Consider the following 23,132-nt stretch of genomic DNA (forward strand, 5'->3'; position numbering starts at 1 on the left):
GCACATTCCGCGGTCCAGGGGCAGCCGGGCCAGGCCCTGGTGCGTGAGGAGCGAGCCCTGCCCAGGGACTCCCTGCCAGCCCTGCCGGAGTCAGAGCGTCCCCTCTGTCCGGGAGCCGGCTTGTTCCGGTGTCTCCCACGCGAGAGACAAAAGGCTGTGATACCACGCTCGGTGGCCGGCCCTGAGCTAAGCCGCGTGCGAAGCGCGGGGCACGTGGCTGCCTCACAGCGTTTACTCTCTCCACACTCTGAGATGCTCACAGCTGTCAAGCCGGTGAGGGATAAGATAATAATAATAATAATGATGATGATAATAATAATAATGAGGAGGAGGAGGAGGAGGAGGAGGAGGAGGAGGAGGAGGAGGAGGAGGGAAGAAGAAGGAAGAAGAAGAAGAAGAAGAAGAAGAAGAAGAAGAAGAAGAAGAAGAAGAAGAAGAAGAAGAAGAAGAAGGGAAGAAGAAGAGGAAGAAGAGGAAGAGGAAGAAGAGGAAGAAGAAGGAGAAGGAGGAGGAGGAGAAGGAGGAGAAGAAAAGAAGGAAGAAGAAGAAGAAGAGGAAGAGGAAGAAGAGGAAGAGGAAGAGGAAGAAGAGAAAGAGGAAGAAGAGGAAGAAGAAGGAGAAGGAGGAGGAGGAGAAGGAGGAGAAGGAGAAGAAGAAGAAGAAGAAGAAGAAGAAGAAGAAGAAGAAGAAGAAGAAGAAGAAGAAAAGGAGGAGGAGGAGGAGGAGAAGGAGAAGAGGAAGAGGAAGAAGAGGAAGATGGAGAAGGAGGAGGAGAAGGAGGAGAAGAAAAGAAGGAAGAAGAAGAAGAAGAGGAAGGAGAAGAAGAGGAAGAGGAAGAAGAGAAAAAGGAAGAAGAGGAGGAGGAGAAGAAGGAGAAGGAGGAGAAGGAGAAGGAGGAGAAGAAGGAGAAGAGAAGAAGAAGAAGAAGAGGAAGAGGAAGAAGAGGAAGAAGGAGGAGAAGGAGGAGAAGAAAAGAAGAAGAGGAAGAAGAGGAAGAGGAAGAAGAGAAAGAGGAAGAAGAAGAGGAGGATGAGAAGAAGGAGAAGGAGAAGGAGAAGAAGGAGAAGAAGGAGGAGAAGAAGAAGGAAGAAGAAGAAGAGGAAGAGGAAGAAGAAGGAGAAGGAGGAGGAGGAGGAGAAGAAAAGAAGGAAGAAGAAGAGGAAGAGGAAGAAGAGGAAAAGGAGGAAGAGGAAGAAGAGGAGGAGGAGAAGAAGAAGGAGAAGGAGGAGAAGAAGGAGAAGAAAGAGAAGAAGGAGAGGAAGAAGGAAGAAGAGGAAGAAGAGGAGGAGGAGAAGAAGGAGAAGGAGGAGAAGAAGGAGGAGAAGGAGGAGAAGAAGGAGAAGAAAAGAAGAAGAGGAAGAAGAGGAAGAGGAAGAAGAGAAAGAGGAAGAAGAAGAGGAGGATGAGAAGAAGGAGAAGGAGAAGGAGAAGAAGGAGGAGAAGAAGAAGGAAGAAGAAGAAGAGGAAGAGGAAGAAGAAGGAGAAGGAGGAGGAGGAGGAGAAGAAAAGAAGGAAGAAGAAGAGGAAGAGGAAGAAGAGGAAAAGGAGGAAGAGGAAGAAGAGGAGGAGGAGAAGAAGAAGGAGAAGGAGGAGAAAAAGGAGAAGAAAGAGAAGAAGGAGAGGAAGAAGGAAGAAGAGGAAGAGGAAGAAGAAGAAGAGGAAGAAGAGGAGGAGGAGAAGAAGGAGAAGGAGGAGAAGAAGGAGGAGAAGGAGGAGAAGGAGGAGGAGAAGGAGAAGAAAAGAAGAAGAGGAAGAAGAGGAAGAGGAAGAAGAGAAAGAGGAAGAAGAAGAGGAGGAGGAGGAGGAGGAGAAGGAGAAGAAGGAGAAGAAGGAGAGGAAGAAGAAACACACAATAATAAAAGCAGCTAATGTTTATTGGAGCAGGCCGAGCATCAGGTCCAAGGATAAGACGTTGGCTCCCCTGTCAGATCCCCACACCAGCCATGAGTGAGGGGCCCTTTAGGTCCCGCTTCACAGAAGAGGAGACCTTGCTGACATGACCCGTCATGGCGACATGGAGAGACCCAAGGTGACGCTGGGGCGCGGCCCTGGGCAGTCTGTTCCCAGGCCTGCACCCTCCATCGTGAGCGAGCCGTGTCCTTGTTTTGGGCACCAGGGCAGCTCAAGCAGCAGCAGCCCGCAGACACTGCTCCCCAACCCAAGGGAGGGTTGGCCTGGGCTGTCCTTCATTCCTTCCATGGCCAACAGGCACCAACCTGCAAGATCAAACGCAGGTGTTGCCTCTTCCAGGAAGGCTTCCTGGTTCCCACCCTCCTGCCTTCTGCCCCTGACACTCCCCGTGCCCCTGCCGCCAGGCTGCTGGGGAGCCCCTGTGTCCTCCCCAGAAGATGTAACTTGTGGACACTGAGTCCTGCAGTTACCCCCAGTCCCTCTGAGCCTTGGCTGCTGGGATGCTCAGGGGCCCATTTCAGGCTTCCAATCTCACCTTCCTCTGGTCGCATCTCAATTCCTCAGCCCCACTTGCTTCTTCCCCCCACTTCCTCCTCTTTTCCTTTTATCCTACTGGGTAGCATGCACGCACTGCAGGAACCACCCCCAAATCCTTTTACGGGGAGTGAGACAAAGCACAAAAATACGTAAATAGAAATGATAAAACTCTACCAACGTCTACGAACCCAATTACATAGCTAACAGCAGCCATCCATTTCCCCTGCGAGGCAATGAGACCGTGTGCCTGCCCCTCACGGTATGTAACATGTTGTTGGTGTTTAAAGGAAACGAAGAATAAATAAATCCCCCTGGCGTCTCCCTACCACCCCACCCACTCCTGCTGCGCTTTCTCTTAAGTAACCGCGGAAACCCGTCAGGAAGTGGGCAATGAGGTTGCTCACTCGCCTGCCGCCTCCCAGCGCATTGCAGAGCAGGGGATGGAAGGCAGGCGGGCCTCACTCCAAGCTCGGCCTCTTTGGATCACATTGAAGGGCCCGAAGTGGTCTCAGGTGTGTGGGTCCGTTTCCGATGGCCGCCGTAATGAATGCCACCCACTTAGTGGCTTCACACAGCCCTGATTTATCACCTGGAGGTGCTCTGGGCAGACGTGCAGGGCGAGGCTCCCTGAGCTCACGTCGAGGTGGGGCAGGGGGGGTGTTCCTCTGAGGCTCCAGGGAGGACCCCTCTCCGGCACTGTCCAGCTTCTAGAAAAGGCCGCGTTCCTTGGCTCACGTGGCCCCTTCCTCCGTCTTCGAAGAGCATCCCTGGCCCTGTCCTCACACCCGCTTCCTCCGACCTTGACCTTCTTACAAGGCCTGCAGTGACCAGGGCGGGTTCACCTGGAGGGTGCGGGGTAGCCTCCCCCTGCAGGCCCCGAGTCACAGGTGCAGAGCCGCTGTGCCGTGCGGGGAACACGCTCACAGGTTCTGGAGATGGGGGCGTGGACATATTCAGGGGACATGATTCCATGACAGCCAGTGCTCCTCCCCCTCCCCTCACCCCCACCTCCCCGCAAGCAGACCCCAAGAGAAGGCCTCGGGGACACAGGCAGCCGGTCCTCCCACAGTGTCTCTCCTGCCGCGTCATTTGCAGGTGGGAGGCCGCAGGCACGACCCCCGCCTGATCCGCGAGCAGGGAGGACGGTCCCTTACGCAGAACCGCAGGCGACCTGTGAGGACGCACCTCCGTGTATTCGGAGGCGACGGAAACAGGTTGGCGTCCCGTGGAAGAGCTCTGGACGGGCAGCCGTCCTCAGGGATGCGCACACCCTGGGTTACTTTATTAGGAGACAACGAGAGAAGATGGGTTTGCTTTCCCTTTCACAGGCTTCCCAAAGGAAAAGGCACACCACATTACAAACATTTCACAGAACACCAAATTGGGCCAAAAAAAAAAAAAAAATTAAGATGGTTTTCAAATTCCCAAGTGAATTCAGTGACTGAGGAGGCACGCTGGTGAGCGGGTCCTGCCGAGCGGTCCCCGGTGAGACGGCTCCGGGAAGAGGGAGGGAATGCCCGTGGCACATTGGCACGGACACGCAGCTCGGCGGGATGGACACGCAGCTTGGCGGCACGCACACGCAGCTCGGCGGGACGGACACGCAGCTCGGCGGGACGGACACGCAGCTCGGCGGGATGGACACGCAGCTCGGCGGGAGGGACACGAAGCTCGGCGGGACGGACACGCAGCTCGGCGGGATGGACACGCAGCTCGGCGGGAGGGACACGAAGCTCGGCGGGACGGACACGCAGCTCGGCGGGACAGACACGCAGCTGGGTGGGACGGCGGCACGGACACGCAGCTCGGCGGGATGGACACGCAGCTCGGCGGGACAGCGGGACGCAGGCAGAGGCGGCGGCCAGCAGAAGTTGACCAGCAACAAGGACTGTTATGGGAAACGATGCAAAAGCTAGGAGTTGACATCAAGGACATAAAATACGGCAGGTGAGGGGCGAAAACCTGGAATGATGGTGACCGGGACGGCACCTGGAATGACATGCCCGGGTCGGATTTGAGAACGTTTTACATGGGACTCCAAGACGAAGACACGAAACGAGACCCGATGGACACACACGGGCTCCGTCCTCCCGTCCCCGTCATCTGGTAGGAGATTCAACTCTCAGATTTATTTTAAAATTACAATTTAAAAACACCGAACAATGCGTGTTGATGTGCCGGAGACAATCAGACGGTTACTTCAGAGCCTGCGTGGCCAGGAGAACAGCCCCATCCCCGTGGCCGGCGGCCAGCACTCCGTCTCCACGGCCATCGAAGCCACAGGGGGCCGGTCACCCTGAGAGAGGAGCAGTCTCCGCGCCGGGTGCCGACCACCCACAGAGCGGGCGCGAGATGCCCGACCTCGGGGTCCCACCAGAACCGCGGCCTCGGGTCGGCTTCCGCTAGAGGAGGGCGGGCGGGATTCCCATGTTAAGACGCTCTCCCGCCTTTCTCCACGGCGGCACAATCAAGCACAAAGGGATGTGTTATGTTTTACATGGGACGATGGACTTCTTCCTTCCTACCCGGGAGACACTGACCAACATAAACTGATGTTATCGGCACTAACAAAACAAGCCTTATTATTGGTATTCGTCACATATGCCCTAGAAAGTGGCTGAGATGGAGGTTAGACTTTTATCTACTCTTTTTCTTTAAACCATCAGGGTTAAGTCCTGGGACCCACTTCTGTATGCAGGGACCACAGACACAGTCTAATTCCGGGATCAGCCCAGGGAGCGAGACTGACTGAATTGTCGCGCTATGACCACGAGTGACATTTCTTCTATTTTTTTCATCTCTGCTAACTGTCCCACATGTAATGGATATCTGTAGTCAACTTGGAGGACTCGGCGTCATGTCCTGTCCCTTTCCAGGTCACACGTCACTCCGGCAACAGGGTCTCACTCATTCCCACAGCATCCACGCGGGACAGGCCTCATGCTCACAGCGCTGCCCCAGAGGGAGACCCGTGCAGGGGGCGGAGCCCACACCCAAACACTTTAACAAGATCCAAAATGTCGGGCCTCGGGAGTGTTTCTGACGCTTGGGAAACAAGCCTCTCTGAAAAGTGAGGCCTCATGAATGCCACCTCCCTCCCCAGACACCCAGGTTTTAAAAAATTTATAATATTCCTATAAAAGTAATTGTTTTGCAAATTTCAGAAAGGAAAATCCCCCCCCCCCATACACACACACAATCATACTTCCACAAGCCTGAGGTAATGACTGTAAAAACTTCCCATGGTACCTGGCAATTTCTTGCCTACGAAGATATAGAGGACACACGGTCAGTTTTTAAAAAATAAAATTGGGGTCACATCACACAGGTCTCTCTCACTTAATAATTTGGAAAACTTTTGCATGTTATTGACTAGGCTAGTTATATATTTTTTTAAATATATTTTTATTGACTTCAGAGAGAGGAAGGGAGAGGGAGGGAGAGATAGAAACATCCATGATGAGAAAGAATCATAGATCGGCTGCCTCCTGCACGCTCCACACTGGGGATCGAGCCCGCAACCTGGGCATGTGCCCTGACCGGGAATCGAACCGTGACCTCCTGTTCATGGTCGAGGCGCAGTCACTGAGCCACGCCGGCCGGGCGAGGCTGTTACGTTTCTGTGGGAGAAAGTAATTGAGTGCTTCAACACTGTGCTGGGCACAGAAACAAAGATGAGCTGGTCTGACTTGTTCACACTCAGAAGCTGCATTTCTGCCTGGACCAGTCCACCTGTTGCAAGCGCCGGCGCCGGTAAGAGGCCCCAGCGAGGGCACCTCCCGTGCGACTAGGTGAGCGTGAAGTTGCCTTCCTCTTCCGGACACATCACAGTCGAGGGCACAGAAGATGCTCACCTGCTCTGCGCCGGGGCCCCAGCCGTTCCTTCGACTTCACAACACAGTCCGTGTCTCCTGACAAAAAAAAACACCTTTTCAGTCAGAGAGAAGGAGAGCCCTCAAGAAATTAAAAAAAAAAAAAAATTAAACGTTTCATAAGCTACAATTTTAAAGACAACTTATGCCAAAAGATTAAAGAGTAACTTTATGCAATATTTGTCAGTGTTAAGTATTACAAACAACTAGTTATGAGGTTTTACATTTGTTTAATAGGGGTAATTGGCCCCAATTACACTGGCTAAGCTACGGCTTTTTAGATGACTAAGACGAATTCAACTTTTTAAAATGAGTATTTAGGTGAGCTGGAAACCCTGGTGGGGTTTCTAGGGAAACTCCCTTCGTCGTAAGCTCCCTGGTTTTAGTCTTTCTATTAACAATAACTTAAGTGAGATTAAAACCTTATTTGATTTATTTACCTTTGGCAATGGTTACACACATCCTTGGCCTTGGCGAGGGCGACCTCATTTAGTCAGTGTCTTTAAAAGCGTGGGCTTTATGGCTTCCGGCACGGGGCGAGGAGCGCATTAAGGCACCAAAATTCCCATAAAAAATCCAAAGTGGCACTAGCGAGAAAACGCTCGACAAGGTGAAAACGGATCACATCCTTCTCCCGAAACTCAGTCGTTCGTTTAAAACCAGCTTAGTTTAAGCAAGCTTTGGCCCGGACACCCCTGGGCTCTCCTTAACAGCATTTAGGTCTACGGTGGTGAGTGGCCCTAGGATGGTGCGGTTAGTTTTATACCGTTTTTAAAAGAAGCTGTGCGATGTTTAGTGTGACCCTTTTATGACGAGCGTCGTTAAGTGAGTTCTCTCCCTGTTTACAACTATTTATGAAGGCCTTTTTAAGGTAAAAAAAAAAAAAAAAAGCATGAAACTGTTAGCTCACACACACAGGAAAATTTCTTTCAAAAGTTTATTTAGTATCAAGCAAGAGGAAAGTTTGCTTAACACTGCAGAACATTTCAAGACTGGAGTTACAAAAAGAATACCACAGTATTTGCACTTGCAATTGGCGTCCCTTCTTACGCAAGAGGGTAAGAAAACTGGCATATGGCTGAAAGATAAAGTAACTAAACTCTACGGAAACCTTTAAGGTGAGGCGTATGTTAAAGGATGGATTAACATGTTTAGTAAACCTATTTTTTTGTTGAACACTAGTTAATCAAAGGTGTGTTTGTTTGTTTTTTCCTTTGGATGACCTATTTTTTTTTTATTTTCATATACAGATTGGAAATAACAAAATTTTACATGGATTTTTTTTTATTTTTTTTTTCTCTTTCTTCCCAGGTTGATGTTTCCACAAAGTAGTTTTAAGTTCCATCCATTCCGATTTTTAAGCATTTTGATTTATTTAAAAAGGGGATTGTTCATAGAAAAAAATTACTTTGAACAGTTTACAGGACGGGTGGAGATGGGCTATTTCACAACATCAGAAAGTCAGTACAATCAGTAGCGGCCGTACGGCTGGTCTCGGTAGACGCCCTTCGCTGTCCGCGCCGAGGCAGCCTTGTGTCTTGAGTTAGTCCACTCCTCTTGCCCTGAAACCAGGAGACGAATCACAGTTAGCCGGGCGCCGGGTCCGCGGGCCTCGTTCGGCAGCATCGAACTCGGCCCCGCGCCTACCGCGGTGTCACCTTGGAGCTACGTCGCCCTGACCCGCCCAGGGAATTCACGGAGGAGAAAACGACAAGCACCCCGCAAGGTGGTCATCTCCTCGCCGAAACCCACCCGCACGGGAGGAGATGTGGTTTCTGTATCCCACGTGGCCACCGCCTCGGCAGGAACCTTCCTGTGAGCCGCTCTCCGAGCTCCAGGAGCCAGCGAGGGGCCTCTTGCTACCCATGGAGGCGCGTATGGATGGGGAAGGGTGGCTGAGGTTTCTTCCGACAAAACACGGGAGAAACATCTGTGAAGGCAGGCTCAGCCGGCGTGGCTCAGGGGCTGAGCGTCCACCTAGGAACCGGCCAGGTCACATGCCCGGGTTGGGGGCTCGATCCCCAGGAGGGGGCGTGCAGGAGGCAGCCAATCAATGATTCTCTCTCATCATGGATGCTTCTCTCTCTCTCTTCTTCTCTCTGAAATCAATAAAAACGTATTTTTTTAAAAACCAGAAAAATTAAAGGAAGAGTTGTGAAGGCAGAAGGAACACTGGAGAGGAACACGGGAAGGGGCGGAGGGGGGGGCAGGGGGAGAAACGCCGCATTGCCCTTTGTGGGTCCTCTCGCAGGAGGGCGAGAGCCGTGCTGGGGGCGGATCTAACCTCGGCCACACTTCCCGACTACGAGGTAAGGCATGGCATACACCACGTTTAACTCAAGTGACACTAACCCACGCGGGACAGCGCCCTAATGACCAGGGCACCCCATCGTCCTTCTGCCTGAAGTTAAACACGGCTCAGCCTCCGGGCCTCCGAGACCCCGTGTCTCTGACAGCAAGCCGTGCGCCCCTGTACCCCAGCACTCCCAAGCCCCCTGGCCCGGAGACCAATCTGAAAAGCGGCCAAGACAAAGGCTTGGCACAAACACGCCACCAGTGTCCCTCCTGCCAGCCAACTGGCATCAACCTAACCGCACGGCGTTCGGCAGAGCAGCGTGCTCTCTTCAGCGGCTGCTCCGAATAATGAAATAAACAAGGGACATCCCAGGTGCAGCCGTCGTGGCTGGATGGGCGATGGGAGGAAGGCACTTCCAGAGGAAACTCCTGGAAAGGGCCTTGCAGGGCGTCACCGACGTCAGCACATCCGTCACCCAGAACCCGACCCAAGCCGGGTGCCGGGCGCAGCCCTGACAGCAGCCTCGGTCCTCCGAGCCCCATGCCCTGCGGCGAAGGAGCTCCTGCCCATCATTACGCCGCCACCGCCAATTCTTTCAATTAAACCGGTCGTCCTTCTGCCTACGGAGGCTCGGGGCCTGGGTTCCCCCGGGGCCGGCGTGAGCACCCACCTTCACCCCGGCTCAGGGTCCTGTGGCTCCTGTGGGTGGCTCCTCTGTGAGGTGCTCAGAGCCCTGGGGCTTGGGGATGGATGAAGCTATCAGGATGGGGGTGGAGGAGTCTACCCCAGGGCTGTCCTCCCAAATGGCCTCATGTCCCTTTCCCATCAAGAAGCCGAGACACTCCAAAAACACCTCCGATCAGGGGCTGGGCGGCCAGCTGGCCGATGAGGGGGGACACCAACCCTGGGCATCACCCAGACAGAACCCCAGGGGGAATCCCACTTCCCGCCGTCCTCCGCGAGGCTTCCTCCTCGCTCCATTCCACATCCTCCAGGAGCTGCGGAGCACAGACAGGCAGGGCGGGCGGCGACGAGGCGGCCGGGCACCGTCCTCATGTCTGAAGGCCCCTGAGGCCTCTGTCCCGCGGCGCGCACTCACCGTAGGAATCGTACGTCTCGTCGCTGAGCCCGTGTCCATAGTCGTAGTAATCAGCGCCGCTGCGGGGGGAGACAGAACGGAGGGAGAGGTGAGCGCGGGAGGGCCCGGCGGTGGGTGTAAATCACACCCGGTGGAGCACTGTGCACGTAGAGACAGCCTCCAGGACAGGCTGACGACAGGAACCCCCTAACACGGAGGCCTCCGGCTTCGGGGTGCCCAAAGGCCCCCGATCTGAATACGTGACAAACGTGCCGACACCTTCGCCCCAGCTGGAAGGTCTCCTGCGGACAAAGCAAGGACTTCCCTTCCTCTGCGCGCCTCGCCCGCCGGACGACTCAGCTGTGTGAGCTGCAGGGACGGCCTCCATCCCACAGGCACCACACGACCAATGCTTCTTAGAAACACAGCACTTTGCCCGGCCGGTGTGGCTCAGTGGTTATGCGTCGACCCATGAACCAAGAGGTCGGGGGTTCGATTCCCGGTCGGGGCACATGCCCGGGCCGCAGGCTGGATCCCCAGGGTGGGGCGTGCAGGAGGCAGCTGATGAATGATTCTCTCTCATCATTGACATTTCCATCCTCTCTCCCTCTCCCTTCCTCTCTGAAATCAATTTTTAAAAAACATTAAAAAAAGAGAGATTCAGCATAAAGTCAAGAGAACCACAGCCTTGTCAGAGGCCAGAAGTCCCATCTTGATGGCCCTGAGACAGATGCAACCCTGGCTTCCTGGGAGACTGATCTTTCTTGACAAATAAGATGACAGCAACCCCTGCCAAAACCGGTTTGGCTCAGTGGATAGAGCGTCAGCCTGCGGACTGAAGGGTCCCGGGTTCGATTCCGGTCAGGGGCATTTAACTTGGTTGCGGGCACATCCCCGGTGGGAGGTGTGCAGGAGGCAGCTGATCGATGTTTCTCTCTCATCGATGTTTCTGACTATCTATCCTTCTTCCTTCCTCTCTGTAAAAAATCAATAAAATATATTTAAAAAAAAAAAAAAAAAAAAAAAGATGAGAGCAACCGCTTCATCAAACTCAAAATGACGCCCTTCCCTGGGACAGGCCCCAGGGCTCGGCGGGGAGCTGCGAGCCGGCGGTCCCTGTCCTCGGCAGGACCCGCACCGCCTTTGGAGTCTCCTTTACCGAAGGAGTGAGCAGTAATGGCACCTGATGGGGTGGGAATCGCGCTCCCACACAGCTCAGCCCAAGGCCGCGGTGCAGACGGCTCTCCCCTGAGCGGGAGGATAGAGGGGGCGTCACGTGGCCCAGCCGCGGTTTGCTGATAAGACAATCTTTGTCCTGACAAGGGAAAACTTTCAACTGACGTTTTCCATCATCTCACCCGGTTTCTGATTATTTGCTGCGAGACTGTCATCATGCCACGAGCTGGGAGCAGCTGCGCCCCTCACGCCTGTCAGCCCGTCTGGACAGCTTCCCCCGCGTTCCATTCCGGGGGCCTCGGGGGTCTATTAACCAAGGACGTGTCCTATTTCCCAAGGATACGCTGAAGACCCAGCCGTGGCAAAGACAGTGAAAAACACCACCATCTCCTCCCTGAGGTTCACAGCTTTCAGTGCTGATTCGAGGCAAGGAAACGCAGCCGGCCGCATACGCCTCAACTCCATCGCGAGGTCAAGGTCAAGGGCGCCCCTCCCTCCACAGGTGAAGAGTGGACTCCTGGCCACGTGAGGCCACGTCTCCTGTCCTTCTCCACGTTCCCCCATGCCCGGGGTCCGAGGAAGTCTACACGTTCAGCATAATTCCTACCTCCCCCAGGGGTCCCGAGTTCCCCATCAGAGTCAGGAAACAGGCCCAGAACTGGGAGGAAACCCAGGGCTACGGAGCAAACGGTGTCCCCGGGACTGTCCACGTCTCCCTGGGCCTCCTCCCTCCCTCCACAGGGTTCAAAGCACGGGCAAAGGCCCCGATGGCCCGTCTCTGTGAACGGGGCTCGGAAGGACTCCTGGCTTGTATCCATGTGTCCCTCTTCCCCCTTCCCCACCCCACCCCCCGCCCCGCGGCCTCTTTAAGCAGGGGTCCTCAAACTACGGCCCGTAGGCCGCATGGGTCCCTCCGAGGACATGGATCCGGCCCACCAGGTGCCACTAACTGTCCTGCTGAGCAGCCGACTCGTCCCGGGCCCGCAGTGCGCATAGGAATTTGTTCATAGTTTTTTTTTTAAACTATAGTCCGGCCCTCCGACGGTCTGAGGGACAGTGAACTGGCCCCCTGTTTAAAAAGTCTGAGGACCCCTGTAAGCCTCTGCACAGTCCCTGGCGCTGATCTCCGCAGGCCGCCTGAAAGGCTGAGGGTCACCTGGCAAGTGAGTGCGGACGGAGCCTGTGCCCGACACCTGCCTGCCCCCGCCTGCGCCCCGCCTCCCCTGCAGCTGTAGCTGAGGCTGCCGCGCATCCTCGTGGAGCAAGCACAGCGCCTGTGGCTAACGCGCTGCGTCTCCTCCCTGTTCCGGCCGCATCCGTCTGGGCGCCTGGGGTGCCCTTTGCCTGTGAACGACGTCGTCTCAATTTTTTCTTCTTTGTAGAGTCTCTCCTCCTGTCACTCTCTCTGCTGTCCCAGCTGGGACGCATGCCCTGGGCGTCGGCCTCCTGCCTCCCTGCTCCTGGCACCGGTGGCCCAGGTCCTCGGCAGCGGGGAGCAGCCGCCTCTGCCTCACTCGCGGGTGAATGCCCACCTCCTCGCCAGGCTGGCCTCCCAGTCCCCTTACCCACTGAGGATGACCCTCCCTGTGCCACCGCCACCTCCTCTCCTCCCAGCTCTGCCCTCTCCAAGGCCAGCTCTCCCGTCTGCTTCCTAATTCTTCGGACATTTTGGGCATGTGCTCCTCTTTGCACGTGGGAGTCCCGTTTTCCTGTCTGGGGACGAAAGCCCTGTTTGGAGTCGCTGCGTCTGGTGCGTGTGGACAGGGACAGCGTGTACTAGTGGGTGGCGTAGGAAGTAACGTGTCCTGAGTGTCCCCCCGCAGGTGGAACTGTGAGGCTTGGCTTTGCACCGTTACCCTCTAACCGGTGACCAGACACTGCTGCGCGCCGGTGGGTCCGAGGCTGCAGGAAGAGCACCAGCCTCAGCGGGCCCGGCTCACAGCCGTCGGTCAGGGGCTGTCTCCCTGCCCCCTCTCCTGGACGGGACAGAGCCCCTCTCCCCAGCGGGCTTTTGCTCCATTTTGTTTTTTCGTAGATTTGCTTTCATTTGCTTCCTCTTCCTCAGGAATCTTTCCTAACCTTCTTCTGACACGTCACGGAATTTTTAAAAATATGTTTTTATTGATTTGAGAGAGAGAGAAAGGAAGGGAGAGGGGGAAAGAGCTAGAAGCAGCCAGGAGAGAGGAACATCATGGATCGGCTGCCTCCTGCACGCCCCACACTGGGGATCGAGCCCGCAACCCGGGCATGTGCCCTGACCGGGAATTGAACTAGCAACCTCTATGGCTCATGGGTCAACGCTCAGCCACTGAGCCACGCCCGTGGGGCCCTGTGGGGGTGGGTGGAGCAGACGTCTGTCCCATCCTCTCAACCCGTCTCCCTCTCTCATGTTAAGTCCTTTCTAGCTTACAATGCCTTTAGAGACTCTCGTCACCTCAAGTCCCCAGACTGTTTCCTTTTCCAGGTAAGACAAGGAGGTCAGAAGATCGAACCATGTCTACCCCAGACCCGTCTCTCCAGGGCTCAGTCCGATAGCGGCATTCCAAAACCAAGAGGGGAAAGAGAGACTACTGTGGACCCAGGACCGGAACCCGGCCCTGCTCCATGAAGGGCGGGGATCCCCGCGCTTGGCTGCGACGGCAGGGACAGCTCTTTGGGGCGGGAGGGGCTGCACATCCTCCAGAAGCTACACCCGCCTTTTCTGTGCCGTGCGCATTTCTCATAAAAAGGCTGACATTTTTCTTGATTATTCTGGCCCGTTCCTTCCAGGAACAGCTTATCTGTAATCATTATGATAACAATGAATATTCTAGCAAACGGCTAATAAATTCTTACTACATGACAGGAGAAATGGAGGGCCTGACCCCCCCTCACCCAGACAACAGCTCCAGCCCGGCTTTCAACTCGGGAGCCTTTAATCCTCACAGGACCGTTAATTTTTATAGATAAAGCGGAGTGAATGAAAAGCACCATTTAAAACGCCACGCCGGGGCCACCCCCGCGGCCCCATTAGCATCGACGGCTGGAGGACGGCGCTCCTGCAGGGAGCTGGCTGCAACTCCCAGCGGCTGTCCACCGCCTCACGCACCGCCCCGCACCCCGTGGCTCTTCCTGGGCGTTTAGTAACACTTCCCAGGGCAACCAGAAGAGGAAGCCTCAGACTCGGGCAGGGCAAGCTGGGTGGAGGAGGCGGGGTTAGAGCCCCAGCCCAGGGCTGTGTGGCCCAGGTCCAGCCTCGCGCCAACCAGGGGCCGTTCCCCCAGCTGAGCTAGACGTTCGTCTTTTTTGCGGTGCAGACACGGGCACCGGACGTGGCGGGGAACGGCCAGAGCTTCAGCACGAACCAAGGCAGAGGTGGAAATGCACTAGCGGGCGTGTGGCTGCTGGTTTGGGGAGGTAGTTGCGTTGTTAAATGTCCTTGATCGAGCGGTGAAAGCGATGCATGTTACTGAATCTCAGCGCTCCAGCAACCCCTTTTATTATCCTGGGCGATGAAGTTCGAGCCCTCTGGCCGTCCCAGGGAGGCCGGGGCGGGGCCCAGCATGCAAGGCCCCCGACATCTGTTACAGGAGAGCAGGGTGGCCGCGAACGGGGGCTCTTCAGCCTTAGCTCCTGGGTGGTGGTGTCTCCACAAGGAAGGAAGCGAGCGTCACTGGGAGAAGAACAACAGACCACGTGCTTCCAACGTCCAGGCAGGAGCCAGACCAGGGGAGGGCAAACTTTTTGACTCGAGGGCCACAATGGGTTCTTAAACTGGACCGGAGGGCCGGAACAAAAGCATGGATGGAGTGTTTGTGTGAACGAATATAAATTCAAAGTAAAGGAGCGGAGGGGAGAGCAAGAGAACCGGATAGAACAGCCGGATCCGGCCCGCGGGCCGTAGTTTGCCCACGGCTGAGCCAGACGGTGTGAACACCACTATCTGTCGCGGGGAACTAGCGAGTCGGCACCTGACGGCCTCTCTGCTGAGACTGGCGGGGCTGGTATCAAATCCGACTTTTTCAGATGACGCGGCGCAGCATGGGACTCGGCGAACCAGAGCTTCTCGAAGGACCCGGAGTGATGCGACCAACTCCACCGTGGCGGGGAAGGCAGACCACGGTCCCCCGAGCTCTCCGAGTACGGCGAGCCTGCGGACAGGGTTTCCGGTCCACGGCTCACCTTGGGGCACGGCCGCCTGCCACGTCTGGGGGCAGCATCAAGGAACAGCCACCCTCATGTGGACGGCGAGCAAAATGCTCTTCCCTTCCCAACTGCACACATGTCTGTCATCCAACTTCTTCAGCCAACACGGCAGGCCCCGCCGGACGGAACACAGAAGCTGATGGGAGAAACCAGCCAGCTTCTCTTAAGCCAGACCATCAAGAGGTTTGCAAAAATATAGGAGAGATGTATGTAATTTTATTACTTTTACGGAAATAGTGATTTTCCACGAAAATAAATTCCGTTAACGTGCAATGGGTTGATGATTGTTATATATTTCGTGATTAATAAATAGTTTTAAACATTTCTGATTGAAGTCTGAATATGGTGAATGGTAACAGATAGCAACCATATCCACGGAAGGACTTTGTGGCCCTCGCTAATTCTGGGGGGTAAAGGGGTGACATGGGATCAGGTAACAAAGAGAAGGAAGCCAGTCAAGAGACAGTGACTGCTCGGCATGGCCAGAATGCCATGGCGTCAGGAGGAAGTCCAGCTGCCCTGACTTCCAAGCGTAGCTTCTCTCCACACCATGGATCCAGTGTAACCACTAATCCCGACGTATTCGGAATGACGGGAAATATGTCTGTGTACTTTCTCAAAAAACCCAGGTAATTCAGGGAGACCAGACGAGATGGCTGTAAGAGATCCCACAGTCCAAAGAAAACGCCCCAGAACGTTCCGGGGTGTGGGGAACGTCCTCTGGGTACCTGGGTGCGTACCCAAGCAAACATTCACTGAACTGCTAGGTGTACCGGTTAATAATGTCGGATTTTGTAATCAAAGAAAACACGATCATTTCAAGAGTAACATCAAAAGGGCTTTATTCAAAGGAATGTCCATCGCTAGCTACACATTTCCCCATCTGTCAGGTAATTTGTGGATACCGTCCCAATAGAACTTTTCTTGTTTTGAGGCAGGCCATTCAGAGACCCAATTTTCCACTTCGTGTACGTTTTGAAGTGCTGCTCAGAAAGTGCGTGTGCCATCGATCAGAACAAGTGGTCATCTGAAGGAGCAAGGTCTGGTGAATACAGCGGTGGGTTAATACTTCCCAGGCAAGATCTTTTAACGTGTCTTTAACTGGTTTTGAAGTGTGTGATGGTGCGTCATCATGAAGCAAAATTACTTTGCCGTGTCTTCTGGCCCATTCTGGTCGTTTTACAATCAAAGCGTGGTTCAAATTGATTATTTGTTGTTGGTAGTGATCAGTATTAACGGTTTCACCTGGTTTTAGGAGCACATAATACACCACACCTTCCTGATTCCACCAAATGCAGAGCATTGTCTTCTTTCCGAAGCGATTTGGCCTTGCAGTTGTTGTTGATGGTTGACCTGGATCACCCCATGATTTTGTGCGTTTGGGATTCTCCAAATAAATCCACTTTTCATCGCCAGTCACCATTCGATGCAAAAAAGACTTTCTTTCGTGCCATTGAAGCAACATTTTACCGATGACTTTTCGGTTTTCCATTTGTCTTTCGTTCAGTTGATGTGGCACCCGTTTTCCTTCCTTTAAAATCTTTCCCATTGCTTGTAAACGATCGGAAATGGTTTGCTGAGCAAAACGTTGCTTAAAAGGTTGCAGATGGGTCCTGGCCAGTATGGATCAGGTGGCTGGGGCGTCAGCCCAGACATCAGAAAGTGGCGGGTTCGATTCCCGGTCAGGGCACATGCCCAGGTTGCAGGTGTGTGCAGAAAGCAGCTCATCAATGTTTCTCTCTCTCTCTCTCTTTCTCTCTCTCTCTCTCTCTCCACCCCCCTCCTCTAAAATCAATTTTAAAGAAAGTTGCAGAAGGTCCTACATAATTTTTAAGAACTGTGGAATTTTGATGAGATTCTAAGAAAAAGGGAAAAGCACAAAGAAGAGTTTTGTGGCCAAGAGCCGCCCGTTCGCTGTCCCTGTCTCTCCCCCTAACACACCTGCCTCCCCGGCAGGGCCTCAGCGGCCCGGGGGTTTCACAGCCGCGCACGGGGCGGGGCTGAGCGTCCCTGCAGAGCTAAGTGTATTTTCCTTACACGGCCGTACGGCCATTTTTAAGCAGGTTTCTCATCTCACCGTAATCAGTTTGAAAGACAGTAGAGAATTAATAGTTAAGAATCGGGCTTTGGAGTCAAACAAACGTATTATCAGAATCTAGGCTCCCGCACTTACTGTGTGTAAGCTTAGGCTAAGTTAATTCAATTTCCTGTAAAACACTTTTAAACATAAACCTCGTATAAGGTTGTTGTGCGATTTAAATAAGATAACGTGCTACGTTATTAAGCTCTTATTCAAGGATGGCTGTCATCCATCTTATGAAAGCGAAATTCCTTCTAAATAAGCAGGATTTTGCCCAGAATGCGTGCTTGGTGTTACAGATAGAACCCACTGTGCTTCCCTTCCGTGGGCGTGCTCCGCAATGCCATCCTTTCGTTTAATTTCCAGGAAGCTAAGTCCTGTTTTGTCCGCTCACCCCATCAGTTAAGCGCGAGGTTCCCTGAGGCGTGCCCTTGGCGTGCTCAAGGTCACACCGCAAGCGGCAGAGCTGGATTCAAAGGCAACGGGAGACCTGCCTTTCAACTCGGGCTTCAGGACGGCTCCTGGGGCGGCCGCTCCAACAGCAAGTTCCTTCCTCAGAAGCACGAACACGTGGAGTAAGGTTTCTCATGAAGAAATCCAGGGAACGGATCCCTTTTTGTAACATTTTTCTGGCAAAAGATGATGTTTAAAAAGGTACCGCCATGTGCCCACCACCCGGAGTCAAGTCATCTTCCTCCACTCAGTCCTCCTCCCCGGCGTCCCAGGAGCGGCTCCGGCTGTGCACCCCGGGCTGGGGCGCCTCCCCGTCGTTCCCAATTCGCCAGTGCCGCCTCAGACGCTCAGCCCCGGCGCTGCGGGCAGGACCACGGCACGCTATGGCGACTCCTGGCAGCCCGCACCGCGCCAGGCGGCACTGCCCACAGTCCAGACTCACTCCCGCGGCTCGACCACAGCCTGGGAGACGGCCACCGAGCCCCCGGCCCCTCTCACCGACGGGACCCGGAGCGCAGGTCACAGGACCCGGCGCGGCTGCCCTGGGAGCAAGGGCAGAGCAGGGACCGCTTGGCTCGCTCCGTCCTCGCAGCCGCGTCCACTCGGCCTCCCCGAGGCCGGCTTCCTCGGGGCCAAGCCCGGCCAGCGGACCTGCAGGCGGCTCCCACCCGCCACTGCCTCGTCTGCCCGGGACCTGCCGGAACCGCCGTCTCCTCCTCCATCCACACGGCAGACCAGACGCGCCTGTGCAGTAAGCGCGCACTCACCGTAGACACCGGGTCACAGGGGACAGACGGTGCCAGCGCGGCGATGGACGCCGGCCAGTTCCCTTCACGGGGACAAGCCCCCGGGAAACGCAGCCTCACCCTGACTCACTGCAGCTTCTCGGGCCGAGAGGCCGGGCGGTGAGGGCTGATGGGACCCTGGGAATCGCGGCGGGCACCCCCACGTCAGTGTAAACCATCGCTCACAGAACCCACGCTCTCCGCGCCCCGGGGTTCCAGAGTCTGCACACCCCCGAGGGCTCCTATCCCACAGACGGGGTCTAAGTGGCACGTGCAATTGTATTCAGTGCTTTCTGGTTTGGATGCTATGCACTAGGCAGCCGTGGGCAAACTACGGCCCGCGGGCCGGATCGGCTGTTCTCTCCGGTTCTCTTGCTCTCCCCTCCGCTCCTTGACTTTGAATTTATATTAGTTCACACAAACACTCCATCCATGCTTTTGTTCCGGCCCTCCGGTCCAGTTTAAGAACCCATGGTGGCCCTCGGGTCAAAAAGTTTGCCCACCCCTGCGCTAACGTCTTCCTCGGAGAACAGAAGCGACCACGAAGGTCGTGATCACCAGTTCCACGGAGGGCGGGCCTGCCCAGAGCCGGGTCCACGCGCGGCTGCGGCACTTCCTCCCCATGGGCCTCAGCCTCTGTGCCTCAGTTTGCTCATCTGTGAAACGGGTAGGAATGGCCGCCCGCCTCCCAGGGCCGTGGCACCCAGGGCAGGAGACCTCACTCACCGTTTGCTGAACTCCTGCTGCGTAACGGACACCTGCTGCCTCCCACAGCCCCGCCTCACAACTCGCACCTTAAACCGTCACTGTCAGGTGGAGACGAGGAGAATCCAGCAGGGAGGTAACTTGGCCCGAACCCTGCAGCCACAGGAAGCGAGGGAGCCGGGGCTCCTTTCCATCCTCACCCAAGGAGTGAGCATATGTTCTTCTCCCACTGACTCTGAGAGAGAGCGGAAGTGAGTGGGATGGGGGAAAGGAGAGAGACACACCGACATGAGAGAGACTCACCGGTGGGTTGTCCCCTGCTCTCGCCCCCACTGGGGCCGGGAAAGAACCTGCCACTGGGAATGGAACCCCGGCCCCTTAGGTCTGAGAGCGGATGCTCTAACCACTGAGCCACACGCCCTGGGCAGGGAGCTGGGGTTCCAGTTCAGGCTGGTGGGACGGAACGTGACTGCCATTTCAACCCCTTCGATCACGCCTCCTAGTGGGAGTCATACAAATGGTAGATGGCTTTTTTTTTCCCCACTAAAAAGAATGTAGGATCTGTTAAAAAAAAACTCTTCTAAAACCAACAGGAATGCATTTTAGGAATGTAGGAAACGGGGGTAAGTAAAGGGGGCTCGGGGAGCAGAGCTTGACCTAACATCCGAGAGTAAAGACTGGAAACTGGGGTGGGGTGGCCGCTGTGCTCCCTCTCCCGCCGCCGCCACAGAAGCGACTTTCCCATGACGGAGCCCTTCCCGGGCATGTTCCCACGCGGGGCTGTCCCTGCGAGGGATGGTGGGCGTGGCCATCTCCGTCCTCACAGCCACCGAGCAGGTGGCCGCCCTCGGGCCCGTGATGGCACACCGCCCGGTGGACGCTGTTCGCACGCGGCCGTTATCCTGCAATCCCTCGCGATAAATCTCGCGTGTGCCCAAGAACCGCACCTGATGTATGACGGCCCATGTGCCCGAGTCCAGCCACGTGTCCCCACACACCTGCGGGGACCGGCATGAAGGTGCCACATGGTGAGGCGGGAGGTCTGGGGTTCTCCACGGTCACGGGGTGAGACTGCTGTGAGTCGCTGTTTTCCCGCTGAGCGAAAGGACGCGGATCTTGAGGAGAACTGGGCAGGAGGCCCACTTACGTGTCAGCTCGTGACTGCGGGTAAGCTCCCCTTCTCTGAGCATCCGTGTCCTGCTCATCAAGTGGGAGCCTGACAGCCTGGCCGGTGTGGCTCGGTGGATAGAGCACTGGACCTGGGACTGAAGGGTCCCGGGTTTGACTTTAGTCAGGGGCCAGTCTGGGGTGTATGTGGGACGCAACCAATGGATGTGTCTCTCTCACGTCGATGTTTCTCTCCCTGTCTCTCCCGCTCCCTCCCACTCCCTAAAACATCAACGGGGAAAGAGCCTCGGGTGAGGGTGAGGACTAACAACCACCAAGAGTGGCTGGCAACCTTGGGGATTAAATGAAAGGACGGGCACAGCAGACTCGCACACAGTAGGTCTTTTATTTTTTCCAAGCTTACTAACGGAATGAAACTTTAAAAAAACGTGTTCCTCCTTTGCTAGCTGAAGTCTGAGGACTTTCCCGGTGACGCTGTGAGAGGCCCTGCGTTCTTTTCAGTCGAGCGGAGGGTCGAGCTTAGCGGGAGGGCTCTGTGATGGAGGGCGGGGCCCAGTCCTGGTTCCCAGTCCCCGCATCAAACTGGCTCCCAGCAGCCGACCCCGTACCTAGGGGACCGGATGTGAGCCCAGCGAGGGCCAGGCGTCAGTCTCGGTGGGGGGGGGGGGGGCCACCTCCCGGCCTCCGCCCCCCGGCTCGCCACCTTCCTGCTGCCGACTCCAAGACGCTCTCCCTGCTGACTGCATGTCAACGTGAATCTATCGCCGCTGAGTTACAGCAACGACAGTCCCCACAGCAAGTGCTCCGCGGGCTCCTCACACGTCTCCAATCACTTTAAAACCGAGTCGCCGACGTGTCAAGGCCTGCCGGGCCCCCCCTGAGACCGTGTTACGAAACACTGGGACACGCGTGCCCGCTGAGACACCCGGCGGCGGCGAAGAGAACGGGCTGAAGCCAACAGAGCCGTGATGGGCCACGCGGGCACCGAGCCCCCCTCTCTGAACCTGTTTTCCCAAGAGGAAAAGGGGGATAAGGTCCCACTTTTCAGGTTGAAATTTAGACCAGAGGGGACGTGTGCCCTGCGCGTACACCCCTCTCACATACATTTACCCTAACGCAGTGGTCGGCAAACCGCGGCTCGCGAGCCACATGCGGCTCTTTGGCCCCTTGAGTGTGGCTCTTCCACAAAATACCACGGCCTGGGCGAGTCTATTTTGAAGAAGTGGCGAAGAAGTTTAAGTTTAAAAAATTTGGCTCTCCAAAGAAATGTCAATCGCTGTACTGTTGATATTTGGCTCTGTGGACTAATGAGTTTGCCGACCACTGGTCTAATGCACCCGCACGCAGCGCGGAGGGCCAGGCCGCGGACGGCCGCTCACAGCAGCGCTCCCACACGCAGCGCTTCGGCCGCGGCCCGGTCCCTCCTTTGTCCTGTTCGGGTGGCGGCTTCGCTCTTTCGCCATCGCCCCCTTCCTTCCTCTTATTTCCTGCGGGGTCCCTGATGGAGCGTTAAGGCATGTACAGGGTTACGTGTACGCTGGGTGGGGGTCTCCGCTTGCGATCAATGGAGGCATAGCCCTGGGTTGGAAGGAAGCGTGTGGTGACAGCTCGCCGCTTAGATTGGCCGAGAGCTTCCTTCCCAGTCCCGGTGCGGAAAGCGGCCAAACCCCCAAAGGACCAGGCCAGGTAAGAGGGTGCCGGACGAAACGTTCCCAGGCCTGGTTACAGACGCGCAATCCAGGCCCAGCTTAATCTCTTTTAAAAAATGTTTTCTAATTGATTTTAGAGAGGAAGGGAGAGGGGGAGAGAGAGAGAGAAACATAGATCTGAGAGCGAAACATTGACTGGTGGCCTCCTGCACGCATCCTGCTGGGGCTGAGCCCAAAACGCGAGCATGTGCCCTGACTGGGAATCCAACCAGCGACCTACGGGTGCAGGAGAGGACGCCACCAGCTGAGCCACACGGGCCAGGGCAAACCGTTACCGCCTTTTAACGTCCGGAACAGCCAACCCTGAAACAACGCCGCCGCGTCTTCCAAAAGATGGTTTTCCTGCGTGCAGATGGTGTATCTTACACAACAGGTGACGGTTTCCAAAGTGAAAATCCCCATTATTTTCAGAGCCAGACAGATCCGCTCTCGGAAGATATCCCCGGACGTGCCTTGCGAAAGCTGCCAACAGCAGCGACAGCACGCTGGAGCCCAGGCACGCCCGGCCTGTCGCTCTCCGTGGCGCCGGCATTGAGCGCCCTGAGCACCGTGGCTCGGCGGCTTCCGTCCCGCCTGGAGGGCCAAGGGGCTCTGGTTGCGTCTGTCACAAAAGCGAGCCGGTGGTTTCACACGGAGACCCGTTTCCTCCTGGAGAACGGCGTCTAGAGGCAGACAGCAGCCTCGCTCCGGCGCCTTTCAGCTGTGACTCTGGAGACAGCTGCTCAGCCCCGCAGTCCTCAGCTCCCCAACAAGGGCAGCCAGAGAGGAGGGCCACGATGGGAACACCGATAATCCACAAGAGGACGCAGACAGCCGGGCGCTGGACTTGCCAGGTTCTCCGAGATGGGCAGCTATTACTTCTAATTCCCTTTCTTCAGTCATTTGAAGTGTTTTCATGAAAATCACAGCAATTTTGGAGGACGAAACTGAAGTATGCGCTTGAAAGTACGGTCAAACCCCGCAGCGCGGGGGGAAATTAGCTGGTCGGCGTCTCCCCGTCCAGACACCAACGCCCCTACCACACACTCACCAAGGTCCTTTCATGTGGGTGTGGGGTGTGTGTGGGGGGAGAGGGCAGGGGGGTAGTCAGCATGTGTGTGAAACCCTTTTATTCCACTTTCTTTATGATCACTAGAGGAATCCAATGTCTCCTCGGAAAACTGACACTCTTCAGAAGCACAGACCAAAATGCCGTGATTTTTAAAAAATGAAAATTG

General features: G+C 55.6%; 1 protein-coding gene across 4 annotated transcripts in view; it reads right to left on the reverse strand.

Moving 5' to 3' along the window:
- Nucleotides 1-5,842: 5,842 nt before the first annotated feature.
- Nucleotides 5,843-23,132, reverse strand: part of KHDRBS3 (KH RNA binding domain containing, signal transduction associated 3) — a 98,370-nt gene continuing 81,080 nt past the window's right edge. The window contains exons 8-11 of one of the 4 annotated variants that reach the window (XR_013959333.1): nt 9,716-9,774; nt 7,729-7,882; nt 6,303-6,359; nt 5,876-6,068 (exon numbers count right to left, since the gene is read on the reverse strand). Coding sequence is in view for 2 of the 4 variants with exons in the window: in XM_080646914.1 (XP_080503040.1) it covers nt 7,766-7,882; nt 9,716-9,774 (176 nt within the window). In the remaining 2 variants the exon portion in view is untranslated. Of the gene's footprint in view, nt 6,360-7,251; nt 7,883-9,715; nt 9,775-23,132 lie in introns of those variants that run through there. The other 3 variants (XR_013959332.1, XM_080646914.1, XM_080646913.1) reach the window with 3 other exon arrangements.

Source organism: Plecotus auritus, assembly GCF_963455305.1.
Source record: "Plecotus auritus genome assembly, chromosome: 11".
Classification (NCBI taxonomy): Eukaryota; Metazoa; Chordata; class Mammalia; order Chiroptera; family Vespertilionidae; genus Plecotus; species Plecotus auritus.